We start from the raw sequence: 14937 nt of genomic DNA on the forward strand, positions 1-14937 counted from the left end.
CACTGAATATGGCTTCCAAATTAGAAATAGTGAATGCTCCTTTATTGCCTTCTCCTGAACTCTACACCCTAAAATCTCTGTCTCTGTTAGGAGAGCTACCTGTTGCTGATGGTTAATGTCAACAGTCGATGGGACTGGATGCTTAAATGCATCTGTATGAAGCTGCTCCGTATCATAAGCTAGTGTCCAATCTGATCTGAGTTTCTGAAATTGTATGAAATAAGGTTTGTCCTTCTTTGTTGTAGTTAAACCTTGCTACTGCTTTACTGTTGCTGAGACCTTGAATGAGAAGGCTGCACCAGTGAAATGAAGTGAAGTGTTGGCTGTTGTACATTTGAGGCTTTTTCGAGTAGTGTCTTAGGTTCTCTGAATTTTAAACAAAGGGCTTTTGCATGCTTATATAGGAGCCCTGAGTCAGCATTTATATGTGAGCCCTGCCAATGTTTACTACAATACAATGCTTCTCACTGGAGTAATCCTCTTGTCTGCAATGGTATTGTCATGGGAATATACGCTCTGCCTGCCAGCATTAAGTATAGTTAGTTACCATGAATGGCCAGCTCATTAAAATCTTGCAAATAATCTCCTAGTTTTAATAGTGCATGAAAAGAAGCTGGAAAAGGAGTTTCATTCCCCTTCTGTTTCTCCCTGTCTCTCACTGCTGAGTGATTTATGCAGTGATTTTATAAACCCACTTCTAATTTTTGTTAGAGAAGGTGTTGAGCTTCTCCCTTGAGAAAGATTGTCATACTCCAGTGTGTAAGAGCTACAATTGTGAATAAGCATAAAGAACAATAAAAAATATTCCCTCTACTTTCCATTAAAGTGACTTAGTGCCTCATTAGTTTAGCTCCTGTAACCTCTCTTTAATTTGACAGTTGAAAGGCAACTTTTGATATCTTAGAAGAAACTGTGGTGCAAGGCCAGGCTATTTATTATAAAGAGGTGAAGGAAAACACCAGTAATTAGTGACAATGATTTGAGTATACAAACATACACAAATTAAAAGTTATTTTAAAAAACCAGCTTCTTTATTCGCAATCTGATGTTGTTTGTCTCTTCACTCAGCTTATGCAGGCCATCACTTCTTGGTGTGGGCTGCCATTTTAGTAACACAGCCTTCTGTGTCCCAGCAGGGATCTGATTTGATGATGCAGACGTAGAAGGTCAGTTTTGGAGTTAAACCTTATTTGGAGCGCTAGCAGACCAACAGCAATCTGTAAAGCTTTGGGGCAGGCTGGCAGAACAAAAGTTTGCTTCTGTTCTTCCCTTTACCTCTGCCTCCTATGACAATTATAATATTACTGGGGAGCTTCAGCCATGGCCAGAGACCTGCGTTTTGATCACTGCTAATGAATTCTAAAAGGAAAGCTCCTGTGTCAAAAAGCTTGTAATAGAGGCATAAGAGGAGGATACAGATGGGGCAGGACAAGTAAACATTAATTTGGTCTCAGTTGCTTGAAGGGTGGTAGTTTCAGAAGGTATTAAAAATTTGAGAGGGTTATCTGTTTAACCGTGTTTTATATGTCTTAATGAGGGATACGAGGAAAGAAAGCGAAGTACCTTGGAAGGTACTTGTGGGGCTAAAGGTGCCTGCACACAGTGGCTCAAATAAGGGCAGTAAGAGAATTCCCCAAGCATGTGAGCAGCACAGTGGTTGCATCAAAGCAAACAGTGAGTTGGCATAATCCCTGACTCAAAATAGGCATTGATTCTGATTTCTTAGTTGAGTGAAAGAGTGGCAGTGTGCCACGAAGATACATACAACAAAGAGAATTAGACTGCCTAAAGCCATAAAGCTAGCAGAAAGATGCAGAGGATGATGACAGAATCAAGGATTTTTTCCCAGTGTTCATGGCGGCAGCATTTTGACAGAGTGAATAGGGCAGAGTAGCAGGCCAAATGCAGTCTGTTACACTAATCAAGAAGAGAGAGAGTCTGGATGAGCATGTTTCTAACTCTGTGTGTGAGCAGCAAAAGCCAACTGTTAACATTTTTATGCAAGAGGAACACCCTTCTTGTCTACTTGTACAGCACTTCAGAGGTGGCAGGCCTCTTTTTCCCCAAGGTTGGCAGCTACCTTTGAGCTGAGTTCCATACAAAACTTATTTCACTTTTTGTGTTATTATTCTCACATATAAGCAATTGCTGCTATGTTTACGGTTTGGGTGATCATCAATGGCTGTGGAAGCTTCCAGGCATGTATTGAAGGAAGCTTTAAAAAGCCTCTCCATGTGTAGTACTATTAGATGACCATTTGGTCATGAACCTTAAGAAGGTTCAGATACTTTAAGTGGCTAGTTTTAAACTCTCATAACCTCCATACACAGATGGTGTCTTGAATCCAGTATGTGTCCTTTTCCATATTTAGACAAAGTTAATGTACACGTGGGTGGATTTTAAAACCTCAGTTTTTATATTGCTTTGGATGTGTCAGCTTGAGAAATGGTTTGAACATGTCTCCATATCTTCAGATCTTGTTACACTGTTTCCATATGAAGCTGCCAGACTCATTGCATCAAATGGTTGTATGCATTGTTGTTCTATGTCTGAAATCTCAACTTTTTCAACAGAGCCCTTCTGCTTGGCACACTACCCATCAGCCTTTCACAGTGTGATGTTTAATCCGGTGTAGAACCCAGATTACTGGCTACTGCCAACTCTAAGGAAGGTGTAGGACTCTGGGATATTCGTAAACCTCAGAGGTAAGATCTGGCTGCCCTTGTCTTAATGCTGTGGTATTTCTTTCTCTTGAGAGGTGATGGCATGCCACTGTCTCTTATTTTTTTTAATATATTTTTAAAGTCAGAATACACAATGGTAAGAAAAGATGCAGAACGAAGGTTAACAGCAGTGTTAGTAATGCTGAATTAAATTGTTTTGCTTAATTAACATTCTTCTTTACACAAACGATCCAATTTAATTTAAAATGGGGCTAGATCTTCAATGTGAAGGTGAGTGATTTTTTGGAAACCTGCCTGCCATCACCACTGCAGATTAACTGGGATCGTTGTGTCAAGTTCGCATCATTATATTTAGCACTGGCTTGCTAATACTGGAAGAAGCAATGATGGGCACTGCCTGGTTTACAGTTTGTTTTTTCTACCCATCTCAGTGTTCATAGAATCATAGAATTGCATAGGCTGGAAGGGACCTCAGAGATCATCTAATCCAACCTCCCTGTCATGGGCAGGGACGCCTCTCAACTAGACCAGGCTACTCAAGGCTCCCTCCAACCTGGCCTTGAACACCTCCAGGGAGGGGGCATCCACAACTTCTCTGGGCAATTTATTCCAAAGTCTTACCACCCTCATACTGAAGAATTTCTTCCTAAAATCTAATCTAAATCTGTTCTCCTTCAATTTAACCCCATTTCCTCTTGTCCTGTCAGCGGACACTCTTGTAAAAAGTCCTCCCAGCCTTCCTGTAAGTTCCCTTCAGGTATTGGAAGGCAGCTATTAGGTCCCTCGAAGTCTTCTCTTTCAAGGCTGAACAATCCCAGCTCCCGCAACCTGTCCTCATAGCAGAGGTGCTCCAGCCCCTGGATCATCTTTGTGGCCCTCCTCTGAACACGCTCCAGCAAATCTATGTCTCTCTTATGGTGGGGACACCCAGAACTGGATGCAGTATTCGAGGTGGTGGGGTCTCACAAGAGCAGAGTAGAGGGGGAGAATCACCTCTCTTGACCTGATGACCACGCTTCGGTGGCTGACTAGAGATTGTGGTCAAGGCAGCTTTTTACTCAACACTTAAGAGTTTGTATAACTTCCTAGACACCTGGATAATAAATTTGGCTGCATAATTTGCTTCCAGGTTAGCATAGGATTTTAAGCAAATGAAAAGAAGAAAATGAGTTTGCAGTATGAAGTGTGGTTAGACTGGCTTCTAAAGCAGATGTGTGCAATGTCTGATGCCAGAGTTTCGCAGGCATAAGAGATTAAGTTTTGTTGAGTCTTTTTCAATCTTTCAGATTTGAAAGTAATTTCCTATTTTATCATAATACTCAGAAAAAAAATTGAGCACATCAAGTAAATCTTTCTCCCTTTCCTCCTAACTTTTTATGTTTACACGTTTCCAGTTACAATTTCAAAAAAGTGAAAAGAGAGGATGACATGTGCTACTTGTTTCACAGCTGCAGTAGCCTCAGCTATTTAAAATTTTCCGTAACGTATACTTGACTCTCACTTCATTGATGAGTTTCCGGAAATATCTAGAAGTGCTTATGACTAAAAATTCTTCATGGGTTTGTGCTGTACAGAGAGAAGGAGCAGTCTCATATGCAGTTAATTATAACTGCTTAAAAAAAAAATTTAAGATGTTTAGACATCCATTACAATAGCAACCAAATTAGGGTTGTAGGAGAGTTTTATTATTTTAAAATTGTAAACAATGGTTTGAATTTATTTTATTTTTAAGCTTGAATGAGAATTTGCATGCTGATGCTGGTGGCTCTAGAGCTTGCTCACATTTATAAAGTTTGCCAGAGCCCTTGTTGATAGCTGTTGTACAGTCTGCTATTAAATTTAGAGTTTGATTAAATTTAAATGGAAGAGAGTTAGGAAGTTGCCTAAGCTATCTTGTCTTATCCTTGTCAAACTCTTTAGGTGTAGGTCTTAGTTTGAGGTTAGAAGGTTACTTACTAACTTCAGCATTCACTGGATAGAGGGAGAGAAATACAAGGTGCTAGGGTTATTTTGCTGTTACAAAACATCTCTCTTGGGTTTTTTTCCCCCTAAAATTTCTGTCATTTGACTTCATGCCTGTTTTTTCCTTCTGAACTAATTTGGACAAAGTTGGCTTCCTCTTGCCAAACCAGCTGACCTCATACTCATTTTGCAGGATTCTTTATTTTTCAGCTTTACTTCAATTTGTGATTTAAGATTTCTGTAGGTTCTCTTTTTTTTTGAAAGGGAATTAACACCAACATGCTTCTCTCTTCAGACATTTTATTCTCAGAGTGCGAATATAAAAGAGTGATGGTAGAGTGATATAGCTTAAAGTGATAGAAGTTCTATATGGTTGCAAATTTAGATGGAATCTTTCGCTTGGGTAGCACAGTGAAATGGGATCACCTCTGGAAAGGTTGTACAAGGCTAGCAGGAATAGAGAGAAGCAGTATGACTAAAGACACAAGCATTGACCCTGATAAATGCAGGAGCAGATCACTTGAGTAAGGAATTCTTCTCTTACGAATTTTACCAGCTGCTTTCTAATAACAGAAGTAGTGCCTTTTTCTTATTTTTAGCTATTTTTATTAAGACTTTGATTTCTTAGCTTATGTATGATGAGCTATTGCTTGTGGTGGTAGCAGCTATCAGGTTATGGAAACTCAGAAGATCTCCAGTCTATATGCTATCCTGCCTTTTTCCCTAATCTTAACCACAAAGCAAAGCGCTTGCAGTGAGCTTGTTGGGTGCTACTGTGTGTGAAAGGGGTAATAGGCTGTGCTCACACATTTAAGGACATGTTTTTAGTTGTATTGTGGCATTGTTCTTTCTAATGCCAAATATAAAATAGCTATAATAGAATTTAATTGGTAATGCTTCCTGACAATAATTTGTATCTCTCCAGGTTTAGCATCAGTATGAAAGACTTAATAACCTTTGACAAATCTGAATTCTACAGGTTTTTTTGAATGATGAAAGGAGAGGGGAAAGGGTGCCTTCTTTTGCAGCCTCTGGGTCGTCTTGAAGGCCTTGCATAAATTAAATTGGTGGATGCTGTATGCTTACACCTGATGGACAAGAGCTACCCTTTTCTGGTCCTAATCTGATCAATTTAAATCTTTCCAATTAAAAAGCTAAATGGTGGTGGTTAAACATCATACCTTGCAGCTACAGTGCTGAAATTCTAGGTGTGTAGGTCACACCACTTCTTCCATGCATAGGGGAACGTCTGCAACGCCCTTATTGTATAGCTGAATGTACCATGCAGCTGTTCCCTTAAGCACTGGCATTTAAAGCATTTGCACTACTAGGTGTGGTGCTTTGTGTAAAATAGGCACATGCATCCTGCCTGCAGACGGCTCCTCCCAGAGGACTCAGAAACAGGAACAGGAAAGCAAGTAGTAAGAGACAGGCTGCTCCTTACAGAGTACATGCTGTTGACTGATGTTTAGGGCCTCAGACTTGGGCTGAGCAAGCTGTAACTTAGATGAATGCACGTGGTAAGGCTGCTTTCAGCTGCCATCTTTCTGGGACAGCCATCAGCCTTCTTCCTTTTCCTAATCAGAGATGTGCCCAAAACATGGTGAGAAGGGTGTGCTTGGCTGAGGGAAGGAAAATGGCCTAAAGCACTCTGCTGTCACTAAAGTTTGTTCCCAGGAATGTCTCAAGGAAGAGGACCCTGAAGAGTGAGCTGTGTCTTGCTACTGGGCTGTGAAAGCCAAAGTCCCTCATATTTAAATGAATTAGACTGGATTTTTAGTCTTTATTAAAGTAACAGAGCGTTTGCCAAAACTCCCACTGGTCTCTGCAGATCTAGTTCGCTAATCTAGAAATATGGAACTTGGTTTTTGATGTATTTGGGGCCAGTTCACTTTGTCTTATGAGGAAAAAACATTATTGAGTTCTGGATCAGTTAAGATATAATCCTCACTCCAGTGAGGAAGTGGAAGCCAGAATTTAAGATTTTCATCAGTGGGTTTTAGTTTGTTACAGTCTCTTCTGGGGAAAATGCACTGGGGAAATATGGAAATACACTGGAAAATGCTTCTGGGGAAAACTTTCAAATAAGTTTTTTCTAAGGATGAAGTAATCCACCTAATGCTGTAAATATTTGGGATAGACTTTACATAGAACTGAAGTTGGTATGTGAGGGAGTTTGTGTGTACTTTCTGTATTCGTCTTAATAATAAAGGATACAAAGTGTAGCTTCAGGTAGGACGTGTGCCAGAAGCTTTTTGGCTGATGAATTTGATATGCAGAATAGGTTAAACAGCCCTGAAGTTCTCCATAATCGAGGGATAAACAGGAAGCTGCCTGTGTAACTTGCATGCCAGAACACTAGCACAGCAAAGGGGCTACTGTATCAGCTGCTTTTCTCATTGTCAAAAATGTCTGCTAATGTTGGAAATCCTTGCTTCTCTACAGCTTTGTAGCTCTCTTTTATACTGTCATCAGTATCCAAGAAAATGTGACACTACTTGAGATATAGGAAGGATAAGGGAATTGAGGCTTTTGGGGGACACGATGTGGAAGTATTAACTTGCTGGGATTGTTGAATAGCACAATATATAACTATAGTATAAAATTGCTAGAGCTATCTGTTCCTTCTCCAGCCTACCTTTTTATTGCCATTGCTGCACATGCTGTAAGCTGTGAAATGAAATTCCTCCTTTCCTTCAGTGTGGATTAATCCTTCATAATACTGTGGCCGTTGTGGGAGTTTTTCAGCCCTTTCGTTCCACCTGTGGTGCTAGCAGAAATGACTAGATCAGGTAAACTTTAGCTGTTTTGTCACGATATGTGGTAGTGGGGTTTTGATTAGGGGTTGAATGGGTAGAAAGAAGGGGAAGAAGCGTTGATACTTTTAGATGTTTGCTGTGGATTGACAAAGTAGTAACTTCCAGTGGGTTAAGCAGGCTGGCAGCAACACCTCAAATATGGGAGAGGTGAGATGGTTATGTGTAGTTGATAATTTGCTGCTAGTATAAACCCTTCATGTAAAACTCATTTACCTCAACTACTGTCCTGTTCCCTGTCAGTTCTCAGAGGGAAGCAGAGTTAAACTGATGCAGCCACTACTTGGTTAGCTTCATGACTGAAGACTGTTCTGGGGATCCTGCTGATTCTGCTGCTCCCCTGCAAAATCCAGAAAGCAATGAAAAGCCTGGAATTCTAAAGACTAGCCGTTTGTGGCCAATAGCAGTATTGTAGCTGGTGATACCTTCACATAACATATATTACGACCAACCAGCAGTGGTGCTGTAGTACTCTTCACAGATACAGGTGAGGTTCGATAAGCCCACAGGATTCATTGGCCTTCCCTCCTTTGAAGGGGATCAGGCTTAATGCTGAATTTCTGGTTTTAACCACAAGAGACTCCTCAGGTGAGGTATAGTTTTTCTTTAGCTTGTTTAGCTTTGTAAAGCACTGTCAGAAAAGAGGTGTTTGCTGTTAACTTCTAACTTGTATGGCAGTCAGTGGAATATGGCTATTGTGCAGTTTAAACTAGTAGCGCTAAATTTTCAAGATCTTGAGTAGTGGTATCCTAGTAGGTTAGAAAATTCAGATATAGATCCACTGCTTGTCAGAATCAAATGAGCTGCATCTACTTTTTTATCTGGAAAGTCTGAGGGTTTTACATGAGAGTATTTTTTTCCAAAATACCAGCTCTTCTCCAATTGGGTTATAGAAGAATTTGTCTTCTAGCTTGCTGTTACATGCCTCCAACCGGGAGAGTTGTTTTTATCCACTTCTTTAGTCAGGTAGTACTAAACACTTCTGAAAATTAAAAATAAAATATTTTTAGGGTTAGGAAAAAAGTCCTGATTGTGAGTATACTGTAAAATTGGTTACTTTCTGATGGAAAGCTGAGAGTGCTTTATGCTTGGCTACTACAGTGAAGAGGTAATTGAAAAGCTAGCATTTCTTGGCATACATGGGGAAATTTAGAGACAGTTGCACAGCTCTGAATTGTGAAAAGTTTAGCTCACTTCAGATAGTCATAATTCGATTAGTCTTGCTGACTGAATCAGGATACAGAGGCGAATTCGTTTGCTATTTCCCAAAGTTCATTCACAGCTTGATATCTCTTCTGTCTCAGATTTAGTGCAGCCGTTTGGATTCCCTGCTTCTCCCCCAGTATACTAATAAGATCTAAGTGTGGTGGCTGGCTCCTCAAAAATAGCATACGAAGCACTGTTAAAGTAGAACTAATATAAACCCAGCATGATTACAAATTGACAGTTATCTGGAAATCTTATTTTTCTATTTTAGAGCATGTGATATTGCCATTCAGGTGGTCGTTAAACTGAACTAACTGTATTGTTTCTTTTTTTAAAACGTTGCATCGAAAGCTTAAATGTGGTCTTTATTAATGAGGCTGTTGTACGGCACTCGCACCACTAGATGGGTCTGGAAGCTGTACCATTTTAGAAAATCAAAAAAGGCAAGTCTGTGCATCTTAATGTTTACTATAAAATATGTGTTGCAGATATGTGTTGTTACAGAATTGCTGGGGGCAACTCAGCATGTCAGTTACATATATATATTTCAGGCAATGACTATGTAATTCAAGCTACTTATAGGTACTCATGTTCTCATTCTTCCCCTTTTTCATGCAGCCCCCTGCCCATTTCCTTCTTTTAACTGAAATCAAAAGGCTGCTTTTTTTCCCTAGGAAAATACATAGTTATCCCTCTTAATTCTCTCTTTTCCTACGTTCCCCCTCCCCCCCCCACTTATATCAACTAACCTGGAAGTTTTTGAGTTAAAAATTATTGTTGGCCAGTCCTATTTAATGACCATCACGTGCATTTAAACTGGTTTTCATACTACAGAAAGACTGTTCACAGAAGTGTTTTCTGCTTGTGATGGGAGTGTTGAGCCTGTGCTTTTTACACAATGAGATGCATTTGTGTGTCCAGTTCAAAGGTTAAAATACTGTCTTGGGTCAGTATCAGAATAAGTATCTCAGGACATTTTTGTGAGCCTGATAGGGCTTATCTAAAAGCTCCAAGGACCTCATTCCTGCTATGTCCATTGCACTAATTCATGGTTGACCTGTTTTTGAGCTAACTCATTGTGCTCAGAATTAGAAAAAACTTACCTGGAAAAGCTTTATAGCTTTCTTATGGCCTAACAAGCTGAACTGGGTTCAGGGAGGGCCCAGTGAATAGCATAGATGACGGAGAAGAGAGAGGGAGGCCTGTAAGGGTGAGAACAAGAGATAAGAAAGAAGCAAGATTTCCTCATTTGAGGAAGCAGTGAACTATTAGATCTGTTCAACTATTTGTGGCATTACTGTTTTACTTGCTTTGATTTCTTTTGCTACACTAATCTTCCCCTTTTTTGTCTCATCAGCCTGTTCCTTACCAGCATTCCTGGTGGCCTTTTAACAAAGTAGAAGAGATGAAACATAACCAAAGTTAGGGATGATTTACATTCCAAGGCTGCCTGTTTCATGAGAATAAACTATAAGCAGAGAGTGTTTCTGCTTGGCACTTGACTTTTTGTCTTCCTGAGTACAGCGTAGTGTTCCAGGACACTGGTCTTGAGTGTTTGAATTCTGGAACACTTTTGTCCCCAGAACTCGAGTAGTAGATTGAAGCTCTGAGTGAGGTAGAAATGCTTACATGTGATAGACCTTTCAAGGTTCTGCTGAAAGTTAAGGAGGCCTGTGCTGTCTCTGTAGTTACAAGTCAATGCACTCAAAAAGCCCAATGAGTTCAAAAAATCCTTGACCACCGGGGCAAACCTGGTATCCCTTGGTGACTTGTAAACTTTACGGCCATATTTTAAAACTAACTTGTTCATACAAGTCATAGTAAGCCCAAGTTAAAGGAGTGTCAATTTCCAGTTGTTTTCCATCAGTGCTTTACTGACAAAGCCAAACAGGAACATTATTCACTGTGATTTTTTTCTTGTCTTGGCTGAGAACTAACTGCAGTTCAGAGCTTTTTAAGCAAAACTTTTTAGCTCACATTAATGAGTACTTGTGTCTCAAAAACACCAATCAATAAGGCTCTCTTAATGGACTTCAAACTAACATCGAATTTGCCTCCTGCATTGAGAATCAGAGGAAGGCAAACTCCTAAGCTGTGGATGAGAATACCTGTTGTTAGATTTCAGTGAACCACCTAGTGATTAGGGTCTTAAATAGTAAGCAAAATATAGAGATGGAAATTTCTTCCCTGTAGTAGACTAGTAAGATTCAGGAGGATCTTGAGGGAGGACTCTTTTTAGCATGTTTATGAATGTCAAGGTATGTTGATCTTGCCAATGTGTGGAGTACTTTGAAGGGTGTAGCTGTACTGTGCAGCTGGTCTCCAACTGACTGTGTTCTCTAAAGTCTTGTCTTGAAAAGAGTTTTTCTTGCCAAATGCTAATTACTAGGTGTTCAGCTTAGTCTGATGCTGCAAGAAAACACAATCCAACTCTTAAAACAATGTACTGAATGCACCAGATACTCAGCCAGATCTTGGCTCCTGATTGTTTTGCCTCATAGTTCACTTGTTTCATTTAGTTTCACAGCCTTTTAAAGACTTGATGAATATTACCTTCTTGTTTTGGATCAGTGTAATGGTCTCTGATGGCAAGAGGAAAACGGTGTATGTACTACGTGACTTTTTTCAATGGAGGGGTATGGAATATCTCTGTAGTCATGATAATGTAAGGACGTAGAAGTCTTGCAGGCAGTTTATGTTAGATTGACATGCTGACATGTAGTTGGAAAAGCTAGAATTCAGGTTCACAAGTCCTTCATTGGTTTTGAAATAGAAATGGTAGCTGCCAGAACTACAGGCAATTTGAGAACAGATCTTCAGGGTTTAGTTAGATGCATGTCAAATAGACCATCTTTGCAAGAGAGGGCTAAGCATTACCTCTGAACAGAGACAAGTTTATTTTGTTGGGTGTTTTTTTTGTTGATGAGTGAGAGTGCAAGGAAAAGGAAGTAAAGGGAGATGATGAATATTTGCGGCTTTGTCTGTACCACAGGTGATATTTATAGCCTGTTGCTGAGAGAGGACTTTAGAAAACCTCTGTGGTGATGCAGAAGGTATTCTAAGGTCATAAAACCAGCATCGTAACTGAGACCAAGTCCATAGATTTAGGTCTCTGACGATTGCCAATTTTAGTTCCAGGCTCAGACCTTCAAGGTATTTGATCCTTAAAGATCATACCAGAAGAATGGAGACAGCAGTTATTTTCTGAGAAATGCTCATCCACATGCTGAGTTTTATCCCTGCTAGCTTACCTTCTTGAGCTCACTCTAAAAAGTAGCTGTTGCCTAGTTTTATCTCTGTATTGCCAAGATGTCTGGTATGTTGGCTGAAATACCAAGCTTCTGGAAGTGCAAGCATGGGATCCAGTATTGTTGATGATTGTGTTGCAGGGGAGAGTAATCCAGGAGGTAACCAAAGGGTTTGCTTCTGACAATGAGTTTAGTGAGGTTCAAGGCTCTTTAGAGAAGAACAACTGGTGGATTGGGAATTTTCTCAAAGTAGTATCTTTGGTTGTAATTGTGGGTTTTTCTTAAAGGTAGTAAGAACTTAAATGATGGCTATAGGAGTGGAATGGCAGGAATAGTATATGGAGATTGAAGGGTTTTCTTCAACTGTTTCTCGTTTTGACCTTGCATGTAAAGGAAGGAAGCTTGTGATTATAATCACTTCTAATGCATGTGCTTTGGATTGCCAAAGCCCCTGCAGATGGAGGAGTCCTCTAAATCATTGAATCGGCAGCTACCCATTTAAATTTCTTCAGTGTAGTAGAAGTGTGCTGCATGTTTCTGTTTGGAGACTTTTGTCAGTCCTACTCTGAGCAGATCACTGTATTAATGAGTGCAAGAAATATGTGTGTATCTTGGCAACCACTTTTTCGTTGTTAAGCTTATCAGTTCATTTCTTTCCCTTCCTAGTTGAACCATTTGTTGTGGATTTTGACTGACTTTATGCTGCTTAAAGTAATTTAGCTAGGTTACAGTATAACAAATTTTAAGTGCTATTTAGGCACTCACCAGTATGGGTCAACCACACCACCCTCACACAGTTCAAATAAACTATTCATCGTCTCTCGCAGTTCAGGAAATACAACTCATCCCACACATGTAACGTCCTCATCTGTTTCGCTTCTGTATTACTGAGCAGCTCAACTGTGTCTCAACGTACAATTTGAAGCTTTCATGACCAGGTCCAACTTGGCATTTTTGCTCTAAATAATACAGAACATAAACTTAGATTATTTTTTTCCCCATATTTGTTTTCCGTTATTTCTTAAAAGTTATTTTTAATGTCATAGAAAGTGAGCTAATTGTTGCTTAAGTTCCTGGAGATTGAGTTACTCTTTCTGGAAATCTTTGGGATGTGTGGAAGGAACTTTTGAACGGTAATGGCGTCTGGGAGGGTGGTGTTTTGTGGTGTTTTTCAGCTTTGTTTTCCTGATTGTAACTATAAAAAAATCTCCAAGCTGTTTGCCACAGATTTAGCCAAAATCAAATTACTTTAGTGTTAGAAACATCTAAAGTAATCTCCTCTGCCTTTCTAGGAGGGGGGCACTGAAGAAAAAAAGGGAGTAATTGCAAATAAGCCTTTTGGACTTTGGTCAAAGAGAGATGGTGTCAATCATTAAGGCTTTAGTCATGCTGATAGCTTGAGTGGTATTTCTGCTGAGAAGAGCTCTTCCTTGCATATAGACTCCTTCTTGCCGTTGCTGCTTTCAGCCAGTTGATGCTTTTTGTCTTTTTCTTTCTTTTCTTTTTCCCTTCGAAAGGCAGAATTGCTGCGCTAAAGTTGCAAAAGATGTCAATTAGTGAATTTATTGCTAAATATTTTTTACTCTGAGGCAAGCGATCTTTTCTGTTGCTGATGTGAGCACCAACTAATAGATAGTCCAGAAGTACTTAAGTGAGTGTGCGGATCTACAGAATACTGGCTGGTATTCAAGTGTGTGAAGCAGATGCTGTAGTCCCTTTTTCCCACCTTTATGTCTTGTCCTTCTTGGCGGAATTAACTAGGACGGTTCCATAGGAAGTGCCCTCTGCTTAGCTTCTGTTTCAGATGTACACGTTCCTTACCTTGTTTGCAGTCCTGCTTTATGCCTAACCTTGTCAGCCTTTCTTGGGATAGAGATTAGCTTAGATTGTATGTTTAGGCTGATATCCTTTCTGTAGTGGAGTGTATTGAGGTTAGTCCACTGATGTGCAACTGAAGATCTTTGAAGTTTTTTTTCAATGACATAATATTTTTCCTTTCCTCTAGCATCCCCAGATTCATTGATCAGACACACAACTGAGTTTGAGGTACTGAGGTTAGATTGTATAATAAAATGTGTATTGTTAGTAGTTCAGCTTTTAATTTTGGTTGTTCTCAGGGCTATGGTGACTCTTCTTCTGTTCAGCTCTTTCTGTCTTGATTTAGTAGTTTTCTCAAACCTTCATTAGTTAAAATCACACTATCCATTGCAGATTGTTAGCCCTCCATCATATGCATGGGGATTATCTGATTCGAAGATTAAATTTTTTCACACCTACCAGCATCTTCACACTAGCCCTGGTTTGATTCTGGCCAGGCACTTTAAGCCTAGTGCCGTCCCTTTGCTCTGTGGGATCCAGCTTGCTCCCAGAAGCAGCGGCAGGATTCAGGTTTATAATTCTCAAGAGTATAAGTAGCTTCAAGCATTAAACAAGAAGTCATAGAATCATAGAATCGTAGAATGGCATAGGCTGGAAGGGACCTCAGAGATCATCTAATCCAACCTCCCTGTCATGGGCAGGATGCCTCTCAACTAGACCAGGCTACTCAAGGCTCCCTCCAACCTGGCCTTGAACACCTCCAGAGAGAGGGCATCCACAACTTCTCTGGGCAATTTATTCCAAAGTCTTACCACCCTCGTACTGAAGAATTTCTTCCTAAGATCTAATCTAAATCTGTTCTCCTTCAACTTAAACCCATTTCCTCTTGTCCTGTCAGTGGACATTCTTGCAAAAAGTCCCTCCCCAGCCTTCCTGTAGGTTCCCTTCAGGTATTGGAAGGTAGCTATTAGGTCCTCCCGAAGTCTTCTCTTTTCAAGGCTGAACAATCCCAGCTCCCGCAACCTGTCCTCATAGCAGAGGTGCTCCAGCCCCTGGATCGTCTTTGTGGCCCTCCTCTGAACACGCTCCAACAAATCTATGTCTCTGTTATGGTGGGGACACCAGAACTGGATGCAGTATTCGAGGTGGTGGGGTCTCACAAGAGCAGAGTAGAGGGGGAGAATCACCTCTCTTGACCTGCTG

At 40.2% G+C, this 14937-nt stretch overlaps 1 protein-coding gene across 1 annotated transcript in view; it reads left to right on the top strand.

The window, feature by feature from the left end:
- The window catches only part of DCAF5 (DDB1 and CUL4 associated factor 5), a 78045-nt gene that overhangs the window by 19506 nt on the left and 43602 nt on the right, over window positions 1-14937 (top strand). The window contains 2 exon segments of the mRNA XM_086614090.1: window positions 2574-2629; window positions 2632-2705. Of these exon segments, the coding sequence (XP_086470216.1) occupies window positions 2574-2629; window positions 2632-2705 (130 nt within the window).

This window comes from Tauraco erythrolophus, chromosome 6, assembly GCF_009769465.1.
Source record: "Tauraco erythrolophus isolate bTauEry1 chromosome 6, bTauEry1.pri, whole genome shotgun sequence".
In the NCBI taxonomy this organism is placed as follows: Eukaryota; Metazoa; Chordata; class Aves; order Musophagiformes; family Musophagidae; genus Tauraco; species Tauraco erythrolophus.